At 34.5% G+C, this 16,951-nt stretch overlaps 1 protein-coding gene across 1 annotated transcript in view; it reads right to left on the bottom strand.

The window, feature by feature from the left end:
* Window positions 1-16,951, bottom strand: part of LOC127876625 (afadin- and alpha-actinin-binding protein A-like) — a 97,490-nt gene that overhangs the window by 71,080 nt on the left and 9,459 nt on the right. Inside the window, exon 2 of the mRNA XM_052421968.1 lies at window positions 2,426-2,636. Within this exon, the coding sequence (XP_052277928.1) occupies window positions 2,426-2,635 (210 nt within the window). The 5' untranslated portion in view covers window position 2,636. The remainder of the gene's footprint in view (window positions 1-2,425; window positions 2,637-16,951) is intronic.

Genomic DNA, 16,951 nt, shown 5'->3' with positions numbered 1-16,951 from the left:
TACAATCCTGAAAATTAGCTGGGATGGACGCAAGCATACACATATTACAAATATATTCAAGAAGGTGTTACACACAACACAATGTCTCATGATGGTGAACATTTGCTGTATGTTATTTTAATTTGCAGGATAAATTACAAATCGTTATTCTTGAGAATCGTGGATTATAACACACACATACACAGTTGCATAGACTCTACTTTTGCGACTTCTCTATCAAGTTTATCTCTATCAAATTTACCACAAGCCGGATCAACAATACTAAATAATCAAAGCATTTACTGTTAGGCTAACTGACTGCCAAAACTGTTAAGCAAGATATGAAGATAGACTGATATGTGTATTAATAAAGACAATATATTTGCTGTATCTATCATAAGTTTGCAACATATCACAATATGAGTACAGTCCAACCCCGACTTCCGGTCACCCCTCATCGCCGGTCGCCCCGTGTAGGCGGCCGGTCTGTGCCGCGACCGTCGATAAACACTATATAATGCACCCCTCTTAAGCGGTAACCCCGTTTCTCCGGCCAGCAATTTTGCATCCCAAATGTTAAATTTCCCCCATATGAGTGGTCTCGCGCGAGTTAGTCAGTCATGTACATTTGCAAAATTACACAGAGGCAACGTCGATAAAATCGATACTTACTGCCAGTCTGCGGTGTAGTACTGAAGCGTGATGTGTGATAAACAGTTTGACAGCCAGTTTTCAAATTGCAATTAATTAGCGGCGGATTATCGGGTTATCGGGTTAAAAGCAATATGCGACCGTTTGAATTTTTTTTTCCGCATGTGCGAATATCACCTATTATTACTGAAAAAGAGATTATTAATTTATAAATTATTATTTGTAGTTGTTGCGTCACACTTTTTCAAGCACACATTATGACAATTATGGCCAATTAAAAGTTAAAAAGAACAACAAAACTTTTAGCCGAAATCAACTGATCTTCATGTTCTCTGTGCTACAAAGTTTTATCAAAAAATCAATACACGCACGCTTTTCACGTGACATTCTACATTGGTGCATAATTTTCGCCAATTTTGTCTGGACAAAGGAAATACATGAGGACTTTTTTGATGCTAGAATTTGTAAACGTCTCGTTAACATAAAACAATCGGAAGTGTGTTTCGGATTACAAATTATTACAGTATTCTCATTTGGGAATTAAATAAAGCATTTATATTTGTTTTATATTTACAATGATTTCAATATATTAATTTTGATAAAACCCTTTACAAGGCGAAAAAATGTTTTTATAATTTATGCATGAAAAGCACGATTGCCAGGAGGATAACACCCGGTTGCTATTATCAGTCTCTTAAGTAACTGGTCACGATTTTATCGTGGAGGAGATCACTGTCGGGACCAATTCGTGCGGTGGGTATTACAAAGCCATAAAACTACAATAAACCAATTAAATTTTATCAATTGATAGTGACACGGGAGTTATTCACGCATAACTTATTCACAACTGTTCCCATCTGGGGCCATACAACGCCCATTGTGTAATCAATGAATCGTGAGAATGATTCTTTTTCATTGACTTGATTCTGATGATAATGATGATATTGATGATGATTAGAAAGATAAATATTTTTTGAATGAAAATTTTGTTTTATACCTGATTTTAGAAAGGAAGAAATAAAATTATTTTCTATACACTGTTTAGTATATGTACACATATTTACCATTTTGTTTATACAAAAATTGAACAGTTGGCCGTGCACTTACATGTATCAACTCCAGACTCCCTATGACCCAACCCCCTCTTAAGAGGCCACCCCGCTTAAGCAGCCAATTTGGCTGTTTCCCTTGACTGGCTGCTTAAGAGGGGTTGGACTGTATTCGTGTTTTTTTATTATTTGTGTAATGGGGCCAGGGCCCTTTGGCTTGGAAACAAATGTGGAATTTTGACCATAATAAGAAATTAATATGTTTTTATTTTGCCTACAAATAATATAAAGCTGAAAATACATGGGTTTTTTTATATCATTTTCGCTCAGATTTAACTCCTAGAGCTGCATAAGGAGATGAATATATTTCAAATTATAACAAGAGATGTGTTTGTCAGAAACACAAGCCCCCTAATGCGCCGCCTTTAAGTCTTTTTTTTACCTTTGACCTTGAAGGATGACCTTGACCTTTTGCTACTCAAAATGTGCAGCTCCATAAGATACACGTGCATGCCAAATATCAAGTTGCTATGTTCAATATTTCAAAAGTTATCGCAAAACTTTAACCAAGGATAAAGTTTTGGGACAGAATGACAGATAGACAGGACAAAAACAATATACCCCCGATCATTCAATCAGGGGGCATAAAAATAAAGATGCACACTATTATATGACATAATAAATACTGCCATATCGATATCCCTACGACTTTCAGCAAGGGATAATTACTACAACAGTCCTTATACCTGATTGAGCTGTGTGATGCAGTCCTCGAGATTATCAGAAGTACAGAACGTGTTCTCATCGTACATGGCACTGCTGGTGTACAAGTGGCTGTCCATGAAGCTTGACATTCTGTGCAGCGTGCTCAGACTCTGGTCCCTGTTACTGCGGCAACTGAGCGACGAGAGAATGTCAGCACCCGGTGACCCCTTGTACACACTCCAGTCTGCCATCCTGCAAACAGACATTGACAGAACTGTGTTCATGTTGTAAATTGAGTGCAAAGCTGTTGTATCTGCTTTATTTATCAATATCACATACAACAGTCTCATATTAATCCATTTATGCCTAGTGGACTCTCCCATCCTTCTAAATTGGATCAATTCATTTCCAAAATTTGGGATGTCTAGTATATTTATTTCTATATTTAGAATATTTCTTACAGAAATTCCTTTAAGCAAACAGCGTAGACCCAGATGAAACACTGCATCATGCGGCGTCTCATCTGGGTCTACGCTGTTTGCCAAGGCCTTTTTTCTAGACGCTAGGCATAAATGGGTTAAACCCCTAAGGGATATCCAAATTACTTGGTTCATCAACACTGTTCATAGAATGCAGAAGAATTGTAGACCTCTTCTATACACTGCATCTGCATGCAGTCTTCACATTCCATAAATGGAAGTCAAATAAATCCAGTTATTCCTAATTTAAAAAGAATGTCCCATAAAAGGACCCATTGCCAATTCCAAATATGTTTGAATTTTTTTTTCCATTCAGCATGAAACCAACCCCAATTTGAAAGTTAAATATTAAATAAATATCTACAAGAATTTCAGTTGTAAAAAATTGACGTGAATTCTATAGTATCATTTCATTATTGACAAACACCATTACTAATTAAACCAATACAGCATTACATCAAGTAACTTGTGTTTTCCAAGAGAAGTTAAGAGTTCATGATGAAACATTTTCACCTTTTCAAGGCATTTTTTCAATTTGAATGCTAGTCCTGCAAGTGGACCAATTCCCAATCGAAAACAAGAGATGTGTTTGTCAGAAACAAAATGCCGCCTACGGCGTCACTTTGAAGCCATTTATTTGACCTTTGACCTTGAAGGCTGACCTTGACCTTTCACCACTTAAAATGTGCAGCTCCATGAATTGCAAATCACCCCCGGAAACCCGATATGCGGTGAAAAGTTAGATGTGCTTGGAAAAGCTGCCGATAGATTTCGCTGAATTTCGGTATGGTAAGAAAATCCAGATCTATAATTGTTTAAAGGCATTTTTGAAATAAAATATATTTTTGTATATGCAAAGGAGGTATTACCATGTATGTTAGAAAAATCCTGATTATTATTATTCAGGATTTATTGAAATATGGCTATTTAAAGTCAACGATGCAGGGATTTGTCCCATATTTAGCACTTTATTTACAAAATTCTTTAAAGATTTCCAAGTAAAAAAGTTTTTGCACCGACAATTATATCAACCAATGTCCCCAAGTACCGTATTTTTCGGGTATAAGTCGCAACTTTCTTACAGGCAAAAGTAACATGCGTTGTATGCCCCGGAGCGTCTTATGTATGTACAAAATCATTTTTTCCAAAGTCAGAATGTCAAATTTTTTAGTCAGAATTGCATAAATCTGCGAGTTTGATAACCATTTCCGGTAATTTGTTTCGCTGTTTTTGTAACATAATTTTATTTTACACCGAGTCGGTTACACACTACTAATGATACTATTGTGGTTCTATACAGTACTGTAACGTAAATTAAACAATGCAACAAAAAAGTAGTCATCTGCTAAATTTATTTTACGAGCTAACCTTACGATTTTTACAACAATTCGTAACAAAAAATAACAAAGTACAACAAACAAACACAATATCAATGAGAAGCAGAGTATACAATAAGAATACAATAATATACGGCACAATAACAGTTCAAATCATTTATTGGTTGTCGACATCGGAGAATCCGTCAACACACATTAAAACAAACATCCCTATACAATTTTTAAAAACATTTATTTTTTATGAAAGAGCCATTGCTGCATTTATAGCCAAAATGCAGTTAAATACACAATAATTGTTTTGTTTTTATTTCGTTTTGTTGTATTATCAAATGCGCATAATTAAATTCGCGTTTTCCCATTTTATTGTTAACGCAACATTTGTGTAGCCACATCTATTGCTCATGTACTTTTCTTTGTTCTGTTAGAAAGCGCGCGAAAATTAGCGTGGGTGTATACATTGTTGAAGAAAAAACTGTGTAGCGAAGAGAATGCTGTATCTTTGATGTTACGCTCATTTAGGTAGTTTATTATTGAAACAGGTCATGTTCTGTGTACTGATTTACAGGAAAATCTGGTCAAGACTGGATTTAATTTTGACTATTGTGAAAATATGATCAGCAGTGTTTAGACTGCGATGTTTGGCAAAACAGATACAAAATGTGCGAATGCAACGGCTTGCAGATATGGTCAATTATTACCGGTAATACATTGTTTTGAATGACGTTTTTTTTTTTAATTAATACTTTCAAATAAATTTAAAGGAGAAAATATATAAAGACAATAAACATGTGAGAGAACAAATGAAAGCATAGTTTTAAGATGAATCTTCTATCGGAAATAAAACACGAAAGAGGATTAAACATTTAATGGATTAACATGTATGAATGCATATTTGGGAATATTTCATGATGATTTATGTGCGTCGTGTATGCCGGAGCGTCTTATGTATGGAAAAAATAAAAAAATGTTAAAAAATGGGGGATGCGTCTTACATTCCGGTGCCACATATAACCCGAAAAATACGGTAACATATCCGCCAAGGTTTGTAAACAAAATTCGTATTGATGGAAAAAATCGACTTTACATTCAACATGTTGATGAAAAAATGATATGACCTGGTGCAGTTGAAAAGATGTCAAGATATGACAGGAGTGCAGTTAGTTTATAAACTTAAAGATCACTATTACAGCTGATTTATGCCCACTCTAATGCATTTTAGATAATTTTCATTGAACTTTGAGGTTTCATAATTATATCCTTTCTGAAGCTTAGTTAATTTCCAGCTTATTTGTATCTTTTTTTCAATTGTTTGAAAATCATTGTAAATGTAAAGCAATTGATTCAAACAGGTAAAAATATACGTCAGTTAGGCAATCTAAACATTTATAATAATATTTTCTGCCTTAAGTTCCAATTATGGGTAGACTTTCATAAATCTGAACTAAATTTGGATCTATGATATATGGCTTAAAGTTGAAAGCTTTGCAAACATCCCCGACAATTCACGTGTGTCAATGTCTGTTTCTTTTCATTCTTTTTGGTAATGATGTATGCAAAATGTAAACTTTTGTTTTCAAAACCCAATTCACGCCTCCTTCTTATGTGCATAGATAATACGCAGTTATCATCTGCTGAAGCCCCAAGCCTTGAAGGAATATATTCAGCCAGATTTCAGCAAATTATAACATTTAAAACTAGGACGTTCTTTCCATTTGAGTGCAAAACGCATATTGAGAGAACCATTGGACATTATTTCGATAACTGATAATAAATATGAGCTCGCTTTTTGGTCAGCTAATGTTTGAGTAAACAAGTAATTTTTCGTGTCCAATGCTTCAAATTGATAATGTATTTATGTCATAACTGATGAAACTATGATTTCAAAATATGTGAGCCGGCTGAAGTCCAAACGGCTCGAAAATTTATACATGATCAGCTTTTATGCGTAAGAATTTGGCAAGGATACAACCATATTTATTCATTAATATTTATTATATATTTAAATCATTCTTATTCCAAAAATGTTCAGTGTTTTCTTTTCATTAGTAAATCTAGCGCTGGAGTCCCTAAATAGTGTCGAAATTTATAAACTTACATAAGGTGTATTATCAATGACAGTCAATGGGGATTGAACAATTGAGGGAGTCCAGTGCAAGTGTTAAGGACATTATGTGTTTGTTTTCTAGGAAAGAGTATCATTTACTCCCCTTTGACTACCCTACGGGCGACTAGAGCGATAATTTCACCCTAACGCCAGTGATATCGCCCTACGAGCCCAGAAAAGCAAAGATCAAGTCGCCCGATTTTTTTAGTAAATAAGACGGGAAAAGTTAAAATCAAGCCACCCGATTATTTTTGCTAAGGCGTGCTACCGCCCGCAGGTGATAAGCAAGTTTAATGTCTAATGATAACCTGATAATTTATTGACCATCCGATAATTGCAGGTTTTTTGGCAGACGGCACGGTTAAAGAAAGTCAGCAAAAATAATTAAAGAAAAACAAAATTGATCAAAGGTCTATTAATTACGTAGATCCACTATTAAGTCCAGCGAGTTTTGTCAGTTTGTTAATCCACCGATAATTACGAGTATTTTACACCCATCTTTTATAAAGTGGAATCACAGTTCATTTTTTATACTAAAAAGTTATAATACTACACATAAACATTGAGAAAACACATTTCCTTAATTAGATATAAATTATCCGAGTAGAATTAAATTGCTACGTCATGACCTTCGACATTGCAAATGGGGGACGTATTGTAACATTTAACCCGCGTTCAATTTAAAGCTGGCGATTCCAATTACAAGTATTAAATGGTGATTCAATAATGGAGAAAGCATTAACTAAATTAAACTAACATTTTATAAGGTTTGTAAAATCAGATAACAACATGGGCAATTTGGATTATTAAAGTTAAACAAGTAAGGCATTCTTAAGTGTACATATTTCGGACATGTATAGTATTCGGATAAATAGTAATAGTTATAGTTATACTAGATGCATTAAGATTGTGTTTTGTTTCAAAAGCAGTCATAGGGATGATGATAATATAAAGACAATAAATATGTGATTAAAAGGTGCTACCGGTAAATATCTTAAATTACTTAAGTGTTTTAAATGACTTTAATGTGCTAGGATAAAGTAGATTTCAAAGAAAATTTATTGTTTTTACAAATAAATATAGTGTAATGATAGAAATAATAAAAGTTGTGAAATGAACATGTTTTGTTTACGATATTGTTTGCACAAACTTCTCCCTGATTTTCCAAACTTCTCCCTGTTTCAGAAAAAAGGAGAAGTCACTTCTCCCTATTTTTAAGGCCTATAGGGTATAGTCCCTGACTCCACTATTATTTCAAACAGTAACCAAATAGTAAGTATGAAAAGTCTCAGTGCAAGGAACAAGCATGCAAAGCGCATAAATCAGCTGTAATAGTGAGGTTTTATGTTTATAAACGAACTGCACTCATGTCATATCTTGACATCTTTTGAACTGCACCAGGTCATATCATTTTTTCATCAACATGCTGAATGTTAAGTCGATTTTTTCCACCAATACGAATTTTTTTAAGAAACACTGGCGGATATGTTACTCGGGGAAATTGGTTGATACAATTGTCTGTGCAAAAACTTTTTCATTTGCAGATACCAAAATATATTTTAATTGAAAAATGCCTTTAAACAATTATAGATTACTTACCCTACCGAAATTTATTGAAATCTATCGGCAACTTTTCCAAGCACATCCAACTTTTTACAGCATATCGAGTTTCCGGGGGTGCACATGCATGCCAAATATCAAGTTGCTTCAATATCTTCAATATTGCAAAAGTCATTGCACAGCTTTAACCAAGGTTAAAGTTTGGTGACAGACACACACATAGAATGACGGACAGACAGGCCAAATACATGTACAATACTAGTATATCCCCGATTTTTCGATCCAGGGTCATAAAAAAAAATCTTTTTCCCAAATGGGACAAACATTTCCAAGTGATTAGGTTTCAAATAAAAAACATATATGCATAAAAAAAAATCCGTTAGTCTCCTATCCAGTTCTGTAAGTTAAAGCATGGTAATTGTAATATTGAAATCATGTTAATTCTCAATTTAAAGGTACATTTTAGCAAAAAAAAAGCAACAACTAATTTCCCAATTTTAGTCAAAATGACTCCGTTTTTCCCAAGGCCCATTCTCAAAATAGTAAAGAAAACAATAAGTACCTCACCCATTATACAAGCAGTAAAGAAATAGTTCAATATTTGTGTCCAAATTATATTTATGTTAGAGTTGTTTCTGGATTACATTGTTTGGTTCAATAGAATCATTCTGAGACTACAAGAGAAATGTAAACCACTTTAAGATAATTATGGACAAAATTTAAAAGCCCTAAGCCAAGGAAAAAAAGGTTGCAAAAAGTCATATATATTAGGATTTTGATGCTATGCCAAAGCAATCTGCAAACCTTTCCTAGCATAAACCCACATGTATCAAAATAAATTCAATAATATAACAAGAAATATTGTTCTTGCACAGATTTGTTAAAATCAATAGTCAATAAATTCAATTATTGAGAAACTACTCTTTTTTATTGAGAATACAAATCTTGTTTGACACAAATTGTAACTCTACAGATGTGTTGTCCATCATGCACCTGAGTGAAACAATTAAATGTTTAATTCACATAAAAAAGCAAAAAATTTAAGTTTAAATTTTAGGTGTGCTCAGGACATCATATGATAATTTGCAGATGTCCTGTCTTTACAGATAAGGGTCCCAAGCATTATTTGCTTACTTCTTGTTACTGTAAATTTGTTTAATAACACCCTTCAATACAAATATGCAACTATATAAATGTTTCATCAACAACAATTTTAGATTGTGTTTGTCTTTATTTTAGTCTTTAAGTAATTCAAAAGCCAAGAGAGTGACAAGAAGCATTAAAATGTCACCGTCTTGGCACTTTCTGTCGCTGGTAGATACTGAGCTTTTATTTGCTTCAAAAATAATTTTTACAAATCTGCTTTGTTTTGACCTTTCATAGACCTAAATTTGCAGAAAATCAGAATAACTAGCAGAAATAAAACACGCATGTGCAGAATAAATGCAGGGTCCAAGTAGACACAATCTAAAGAATAGTACACCATATATTTGGTAGCTTTAAACAAAACCATAATTAATTTTATTGTTATATTTGAACCCAACAGAAACGTGTATACATGGGTGAAAGTTGAAAATGCCTGAAAAAATGGCAAATTTTGCGAGGGGTCCAGGGGGCCCCTACGGCCACCGGTGGGTGCAGGGCATATCCCTGGTGGGGGCCCCGGAGGCGAAGCCCCCTGAAGCTCCAAAAATTTAGCCAATTAGAAACCATTTGAAGTAAGGAAAAGTACTTCTCATGCTACTTCAAAAGACCATCTTCTTATTTTCTCCATTATATTTATAAGAATGTATCAGTTTAAAAATAATGGCATTAAAACAATATATTAACAGTAATTATGGACCAAATCGGCAGAGTTGCATCCACACATGTTAATCCATTTTGTCATAACCCCGCAGTATAAACAATAGGTCAGTAGACCTGCTAAGCCTAGGCGTGTTTTCGTAATGCCCAACACTAAATCCAGTTCTGCGGATGTTCTCTTCAATCAGTATATAGTGCAAAAGCTGTTTCAATAATGACTCAACTAAAAGACCGTAATGATAAAGATACGGCATGTTTTATTTCAAATTAATTTAGAGGAAATACCAATTCCAAATTATTCGCAATATAGTTTTGTTAAAAAGAACAACAAAACGTTTAACCGAAATCAACAGATCTCAATGTTCTTTGCGCTACAAAGTTTTAATCCAAAAATCAATACACGCACGCTTTCCATGCGTATGACATGACGTTGCATATTGCCGCATTTCAAATGCTTTTTATCAGAACAAAGGGTAAACATTAAATACATGAGGATGGTTTATTTGAAGCTAGAACTTGTTAACGTCACATTAACATCAACAAGAGCACCGCATAACGGATGCCACGCTCGGCTGCGAAAGCTTGTCAGAATTTTTTTTTTTTTAAGAGGTCGCAGTGACCTTGACCTTTGACCCAAAATGGGTGTGGCGTGTAGAACTCATCAAGGTGCATCTACATATGAAGTTTCAAAGTTGTAGGTGGAAGCACTTTGATTTTAGAGGCAATGTTAAGGTTTTTGTTAAAATTTTATATTAGAGGTCACAGTGACCTTGACCTTTGACCTAGTGACCCAAAAATGGGTGTGGCATGTAGAACTCATCAAGGTGCAACTACATATGAAGTTTCAAAGTTGTAGGTGGAAGCACTTTGATTTTAGAGCCTATGTTAAAGTTTGATATTAGAGGTCACAGTGACCTTGACCTTTGACCTAGTGACCCAAAAATGGGTGTGGCATGTAGAACTCATCAAGGTGCATCTACATATGAAGTTTCAAAGTTGTAGGTGGAAGCACTTTGATTTTAGAGCCAATGTTAAGGTTTTAGCACGACGCCTTCGGCGGACGGCAGACGGCAGACTGTGGACGAGCTGGCTATGACAATAGCTCGGGTTTTCTCGGAAAACAGCCTCGCTAAAAATCAGAAGTGTGCTTCGGATTACAAATAGAGGCCAGAGGTGTCGCGTGTGAGAATTAAACACAGTGAAAAAATCTTCAGCGCTGTTACGATTGGTTGATTATAAAAAATATGTGGAATTGCTATTTATAGCTTTATGGTATAAGTCCAATTCTGACAGAGTGGTATCGAAAGAGTTCCTGCAGTCTGACAGCTGTTAACTTTACAAACCGCAGATCTGGTTTCTTAGAATACATAGCGAGCGGTTTTCATTGAGTTACTTGAACTGGCGTCTGCCATTAATAGCTAGGCTTCCTTACCACTCTCCCTAAAATTTTCTCAACAGATTTACGCTATATGGAAAAATGGCCTCAGCTGAGATTCAAATACCAGAATTCCGGTTTAACCCAGAAAACTTTCACCCATGTGCATATGATACTATTTTTGTATACCAATATAAATGCAAAAAAGTACCAATGATTTACTTCACTTCAATGCACCCAATATACAGCCAAATGCATTTCATTTATGCAATATGATGTATTCCAAATGTTCATTGCAACACCAAGTGCAAGAGCGTATAATTGGTTGATAATCAACAATAACTACAAAAACCTGTATACTACAGTAATTGCAATAATTTCAGAGACATATTCACAAATTGACAAAAAAGATAAATGCCAAAAGCTCTTTTCTCTTGACCTTTAATTCACTTGTTCAATTGCAATTACAAAATTCCAGTATATCTCATAATACAAAACACCTTATTACCAAGAGTAAACTCCGTTTAAAAAAGGTAAACGTTATAAAGAGGTTAAACTTCAACTTTAGAACTTACATGCTAAATATAAATGGGGTACATAACCTTGTATCAACAAATGTGTTCGATACGTCAATATTTGCCCGCATGAAAAGCAATTATTATAGCTTCGCCCATTAGCACAACCACCCTACTGATAGTGTGTTGACATGCTGTCAACTATTCAATCTTTAATAATCCCTGCCAATGATCATCTTAAAGATCTTGAGTTTACAACTTGACACCAATGTTTACCATGTTATCTCTTGCAACATGTGAAAGACTTCAAACAACTTAAAAGAAATACAGACCTGAACAAACAACCTTTAAAAGAATCTTTGAACACTGAAATATTACTAGAAGATTTGCCATATCAGTAGGTCAATGATGCAGACAGACACAAGTTGCATCAAATTGTTATAAAAAAAAACAAAAAAAAAACAAAAAAACAAGTTAAACAAAATTGTTTGGTAACACTTATTATTCTTACTAGACATAAACTACCTTAAATGAAAGCAATGCATATTAACATCATTATCAATACACATTACAATAATTAACAATTAAATCAGATAGAACTCCTTTTTATGCAAATAGGTATCACAATAAAACATACAATCCATAATGAACTTTGTGCACACATTTTGGTCATCATCAAATCCCGTTATAAATACAGTATAAATAAAGAATAAATTCTTTTCTAAGACCATCAACTATGCATGACAGAGTGAGTCAAGGTGACACTGATGAGTTCGACCCTTCCTCAGGCAGCTAACAAGCATTTGCCAGCAGGTGACAGCGGGCCAAGGTGTCTCAGGTGTTATTGATTTCTCAATCAAGTGTCCCATAATGTTCATAGATAAGGTGAAACATTCTGTACATCAGGCGTATCAATGGCCACTTAAGTTCGATCTATGGCTGCAGCAGCTATTTAGATAATAATATTTCCAATCTCACGTTTGAAGTGTTTAATGGATTTTTGTTTCGCACAGTAAGACTCTTTGGAATCTGGAAGCTTTTAATTGAAATATCACTCTAAAATCACACGAGTACGGTTCGTTATAAAGTCCTTATTCAGAAGTTTCCATTTGAAATGACATGCCATGTTCAAGCTGCCAAGATTGCACAGCATTAAGGGACTAAACTTTGACTAAAATAAATGACCAAAAACGTATACATTTATACCATGGTAATGCAAAATTTCTTATGCTGTTATATATTTTTGTTGCCACTGTCAGCATAACAAGGCTATTAACTAAATTAACAAATGAAACTTAGGGTGTCTTGTTTAACTGTTTATGGTACCTTTCTTAAATGGACTTTAAAATTGTTAAACATATCAAACACTGTTAGTTGTAGGAAACTATGATTTTCTTGAGGCTATCATTGAAATAAAGCCATTAAAAAACAGGGATATGCCCCATGGCTTGCTTTATGTTGGTTTGAACAATCACAAAAAACAATTTAAACAATAATCAAACAATTTCAAGGTTTTGTTTGTATTATAATAGCATTTTCAGTCAGGCTAATAATTAAAACAAAATTATAAATCACAGATCCACTATATGGCATTCTTTTATGGTAATAAAACTTTAATAACTAAATTGAGTTAATAGTCCAGATTTTTTCATCTTCATGGTTCATCACATTCAGGCTTTGTAGTATAACAAATAATCATATAACTTGACTTGTCAATCATCACATATAAACAGTGCTCAGTCTGCTGATCAGACTGCTGAATACATGCTGTCCACATGATGTATAAAATAACTGTACATGTCACAGATCATCTGACCTATTTTCTATTTTAGAGAAACGTTTTTCCATAGTTTGTAAAAACATACCACAAACTTTTAGACCAAAAGTACATTTCAAACATTCTCTGCGCTTTAAATTTTTGTTCTGAAATAAAATATCAATGACCACTATTTCCACAAGGATGCCATGATCGTGTACATGAACAAATATGCATGGTTTAAGTGAGTACAAATGATTCACATAAAATACATGAGATTTGTTTTTTTGTTGTTAGAATTTGTTGAACAATGTCACTTGAACAGTAATATTTGTCAATGTGCTTTGTTTTACATATCTAATAACCAATATATGCATTTTAAAATACTCATGTCAATTGCTTATTTACAAATCCTTTTATTGACTAGTCTTTTTTATAAAATTGTTTAAATGCATCGAAGTTAATTGAAGTTGTATAGTGATCTAAATTCCTAGAGCCAAATAAGACACTTATTTCTTAGGAAGTTACTTTTAAATTGATGACACAGCTAAATATAACATACCAGAAATAAGTTTTATTTGAGGGCAGAGAGTGTCATGCTGTCACCGATAGAACAGAAGCGTTCTGTTTGAATTTTCCCTTGAATGGTAACTCTGTGTCTTGGAATAATTACGAATGCCCATCTAAATGTGCATGTGCTTTCAATGCAATGAAAATGGTATGAAAAGAATTAAAATCACAGACGACATCAGTGACTATAATCCAAGACACTTTTAAGTTGATCATAAATTCAGCTTTGATGTTTACTGAAACAGCCATAAATACATTACTTTGATGATGACCTATACCCTTTACCACTTAGATACGTATTTTCACACATTTGTAGTCTCTTAGTAAGTTACATTTAATTTAAGACCGATCTTACTAGTTACAAGTTTTTAAGGCTTCATCTCCAAACCTTAGATACTGGCAGGCTGTTCTGGTTTTATGCTGTTTGCACATAGCCATTTTAACTTTCCTTCTGAGTGGGAAAGGGTTCAGGAAATATCAGTTGTTTCCTTTAGTTTTAAACTGGTCGAGTGATTAATTAAGGGGATTAGGACGGAGTGACATAGAAAGTACAGAAAACCAATCTGAGTGAATTGGACATTTATTGTAAAACGTCATAAACTTTAAAAAAAAAACTAATTTAATCTAATTGATTAATGACAAGTTCCCTTCTACCCTACTGGGCAAGCAAGAAAACCGCCTTATAACATAACAAGTAGGCATGGCAACGCTAAAAGCATACATGAAAGTCCCAATAAAAGGAATACATAAAAATCTTACATTAGAAGGGTAAGAAAACCGATAATTATAACCAGAAAAATGATAATTATAACCGCATCAATCTGCATGACAATGTTAAAGGCATAGGTTAAAAGCACACATAGAAGGCAACATGAAAAAACTAACAAACAAGAGATTGCTGAGCAATATGGTCCCCTACCGGTAAAACTCCACCATTTTCCGGATTTTTTTGCTCCCCGAAAATTTTCGGGGAGCATAATTTTATATTTGCCAGTTTGTCCTTCCTTCCTTTCTTACTTCCTTCCGTCACACTTTTGTTACAGTTTCTCATAGCTGCTTCAATACTTTACCGATCTCTTTCATATTTGGCATGTAGGTACCTTGCATGGACCTCTACCTTTTGATGAGGTTTGAGGTCACTGGGATCAAGGTCAAGGTCACTGAGGCTAATAATAGATTTTTCCGTCACATTTTTGTTACAGTTTCTCATAGCACCTTCAATACTTTACCGATCTCTTTCATATTTGGCATGTAGGTACCTTGCATGGACCTGTACTTTTTGATGTGGTTTGAGGTCACTGGGATCAAGGTCACCAAGGCTAATAATAGATTTTTCTATCACACTTTTGTAACAGTTTCTCATAGCACCTTCAATACTTTACTGATCTCTTTCATATTTGGAATGTAGGTACCTTGCATGGACCTCTACCTTTTGATGAGGTTTGAGGTCACTGGGGTCAAGGTCACTGAGGCTAATAATAGATTTTTCCGTCATGCTTTTGTTACAGTTTCTCATAGCACCTTCAATACTTTACCGATCTCTTTCATATTTGGCATTAGATACCTTGCATGGACCTCTACCTTTTGATGAGGTTTGAGGTCACTGGGTTCAAGGTTAAGGTCACCGAGGCTAATAATAGATTTTATGTCATGCTTTTGTTACTTTACCGATCTCTTTCAAATTATTTGGCATGTAAGTACAGTGAAAACTCGCTATTAAGACCACTTGTGGGACTTTTCAAAAGTGGTCTTAATAGCGAGGTGGTCTTAATTCTGAGTTTTCATGAATTTGATGGACATATAATTACAACAACGTAAATATTCACTGAACTTTTATCTGTTCGCATACAATATAACAGTCATCCGTTTAAACATTGTATTTATACATTGTACAAAGATAGTATTTCAAGTTGTTCATTAAAGAAGTGTAAATACATGTATATGTACTTTTCATCAAGATCCTTGATGTTTACTTAACGAATGAGTCAATTGTCGTCTGCTTAGCATTTTATCGAATAAAAGTCGAGATTTTCTTTTTAGAATAGCTTGAACCCGAGTCTTTCCAATGCCGAATAAATCGTCGTTGAGATTTCCCATCACTTGCGTCGATAAAATCAATCTTTTCTTTTAAACACAACTCTTTCCGTTTTCGCTTACCCATTTTGAATAACGATATGGTATAAAAGTCGGTTTTTATATCCATCACGAACAAAACCGTGTTACTCAAATATCCTAACTGTTAAATTATTCGCCATAATAAATCTTTAAAGTGTGTACCAAACAACTACCAATTTACCCATCAAAGACTCAATAATAATAATAGCTGATTGTCAATCAATGGTTAAAAATTATAACAAGTGCCGAAAATCTAACACCTGTGTCGCAAATCGATGCCAAAAACCGTTGTCATTAATTGTGGTTAATTGGGTCAGAATGGCTTCGTACACAAGCCCGATAGTACCACAACATCAGATCAAGTAAGGTGTGAAAATTACTGGTCGTTTGGCGGGTGTCAATTAAGAACAATATCGATAATTGGTACTGATTAAAGTGGTCGTAATAGCGGATTAGCGGGTTGGTCGGATTAGTGAGTGTAACGACCATTGAAATATAGAAGGAACAAATCGGGACTGAAAAATGGTGGTCGACTTAGCGAGTTGGTCGGAATACCGAGGTGGTCGTAAAGAGAGTTTTCACTGTACCTTCCATGGACCTCTACCTTTTGATGAGGTTTGAGGTCACTGGGCTCAAAGTCACCAAGGCTAATAATAGATTTTCTGTCACGCTTTTCTTACAGTTTCTCATAGGGCCTTCAATACTTTAGCTATCTCTTACATATTTGCCATGTAGGTACCTTGCATGGACCTCTACCTTTTGATGAGGTTTGAGGTCACTGGGCTCAAGGTCACCTAGGCTATTAATATATTTTCCGTCATGCTTTTGTAACAGTTTCTCATAGCACCTTCAATACTTTACCTATCTCTTTCATATTCGGCATGTAGGTACCGTGCATGGGCCTCTACCTTTTGATGAGGTTTGAAGTCACTGGGGTCAAGGTCAAGGTCACC

The sequence above is a fragment of the Dreissena polymorpha genome, chromosome 4, assembly GCF_020536995.1.
Source record: "Dreissena polymorpha isolate Duluth1 chromosome 4, UMN_Dpol_1.0, whole genome shotgun sequence".
Classification (NCBI taxonomy): Eukaryota; Metazoa; Mollusca; class Bivalvia; order Myida; family Dreissenidae; genus Dreissena; species Dreissena polymorpha.
The sequence above is the reverse complement of the archived record's forward strand: the minus strand, read 5'-3'. Positions and strand labels throughout refer to the sequence as shown.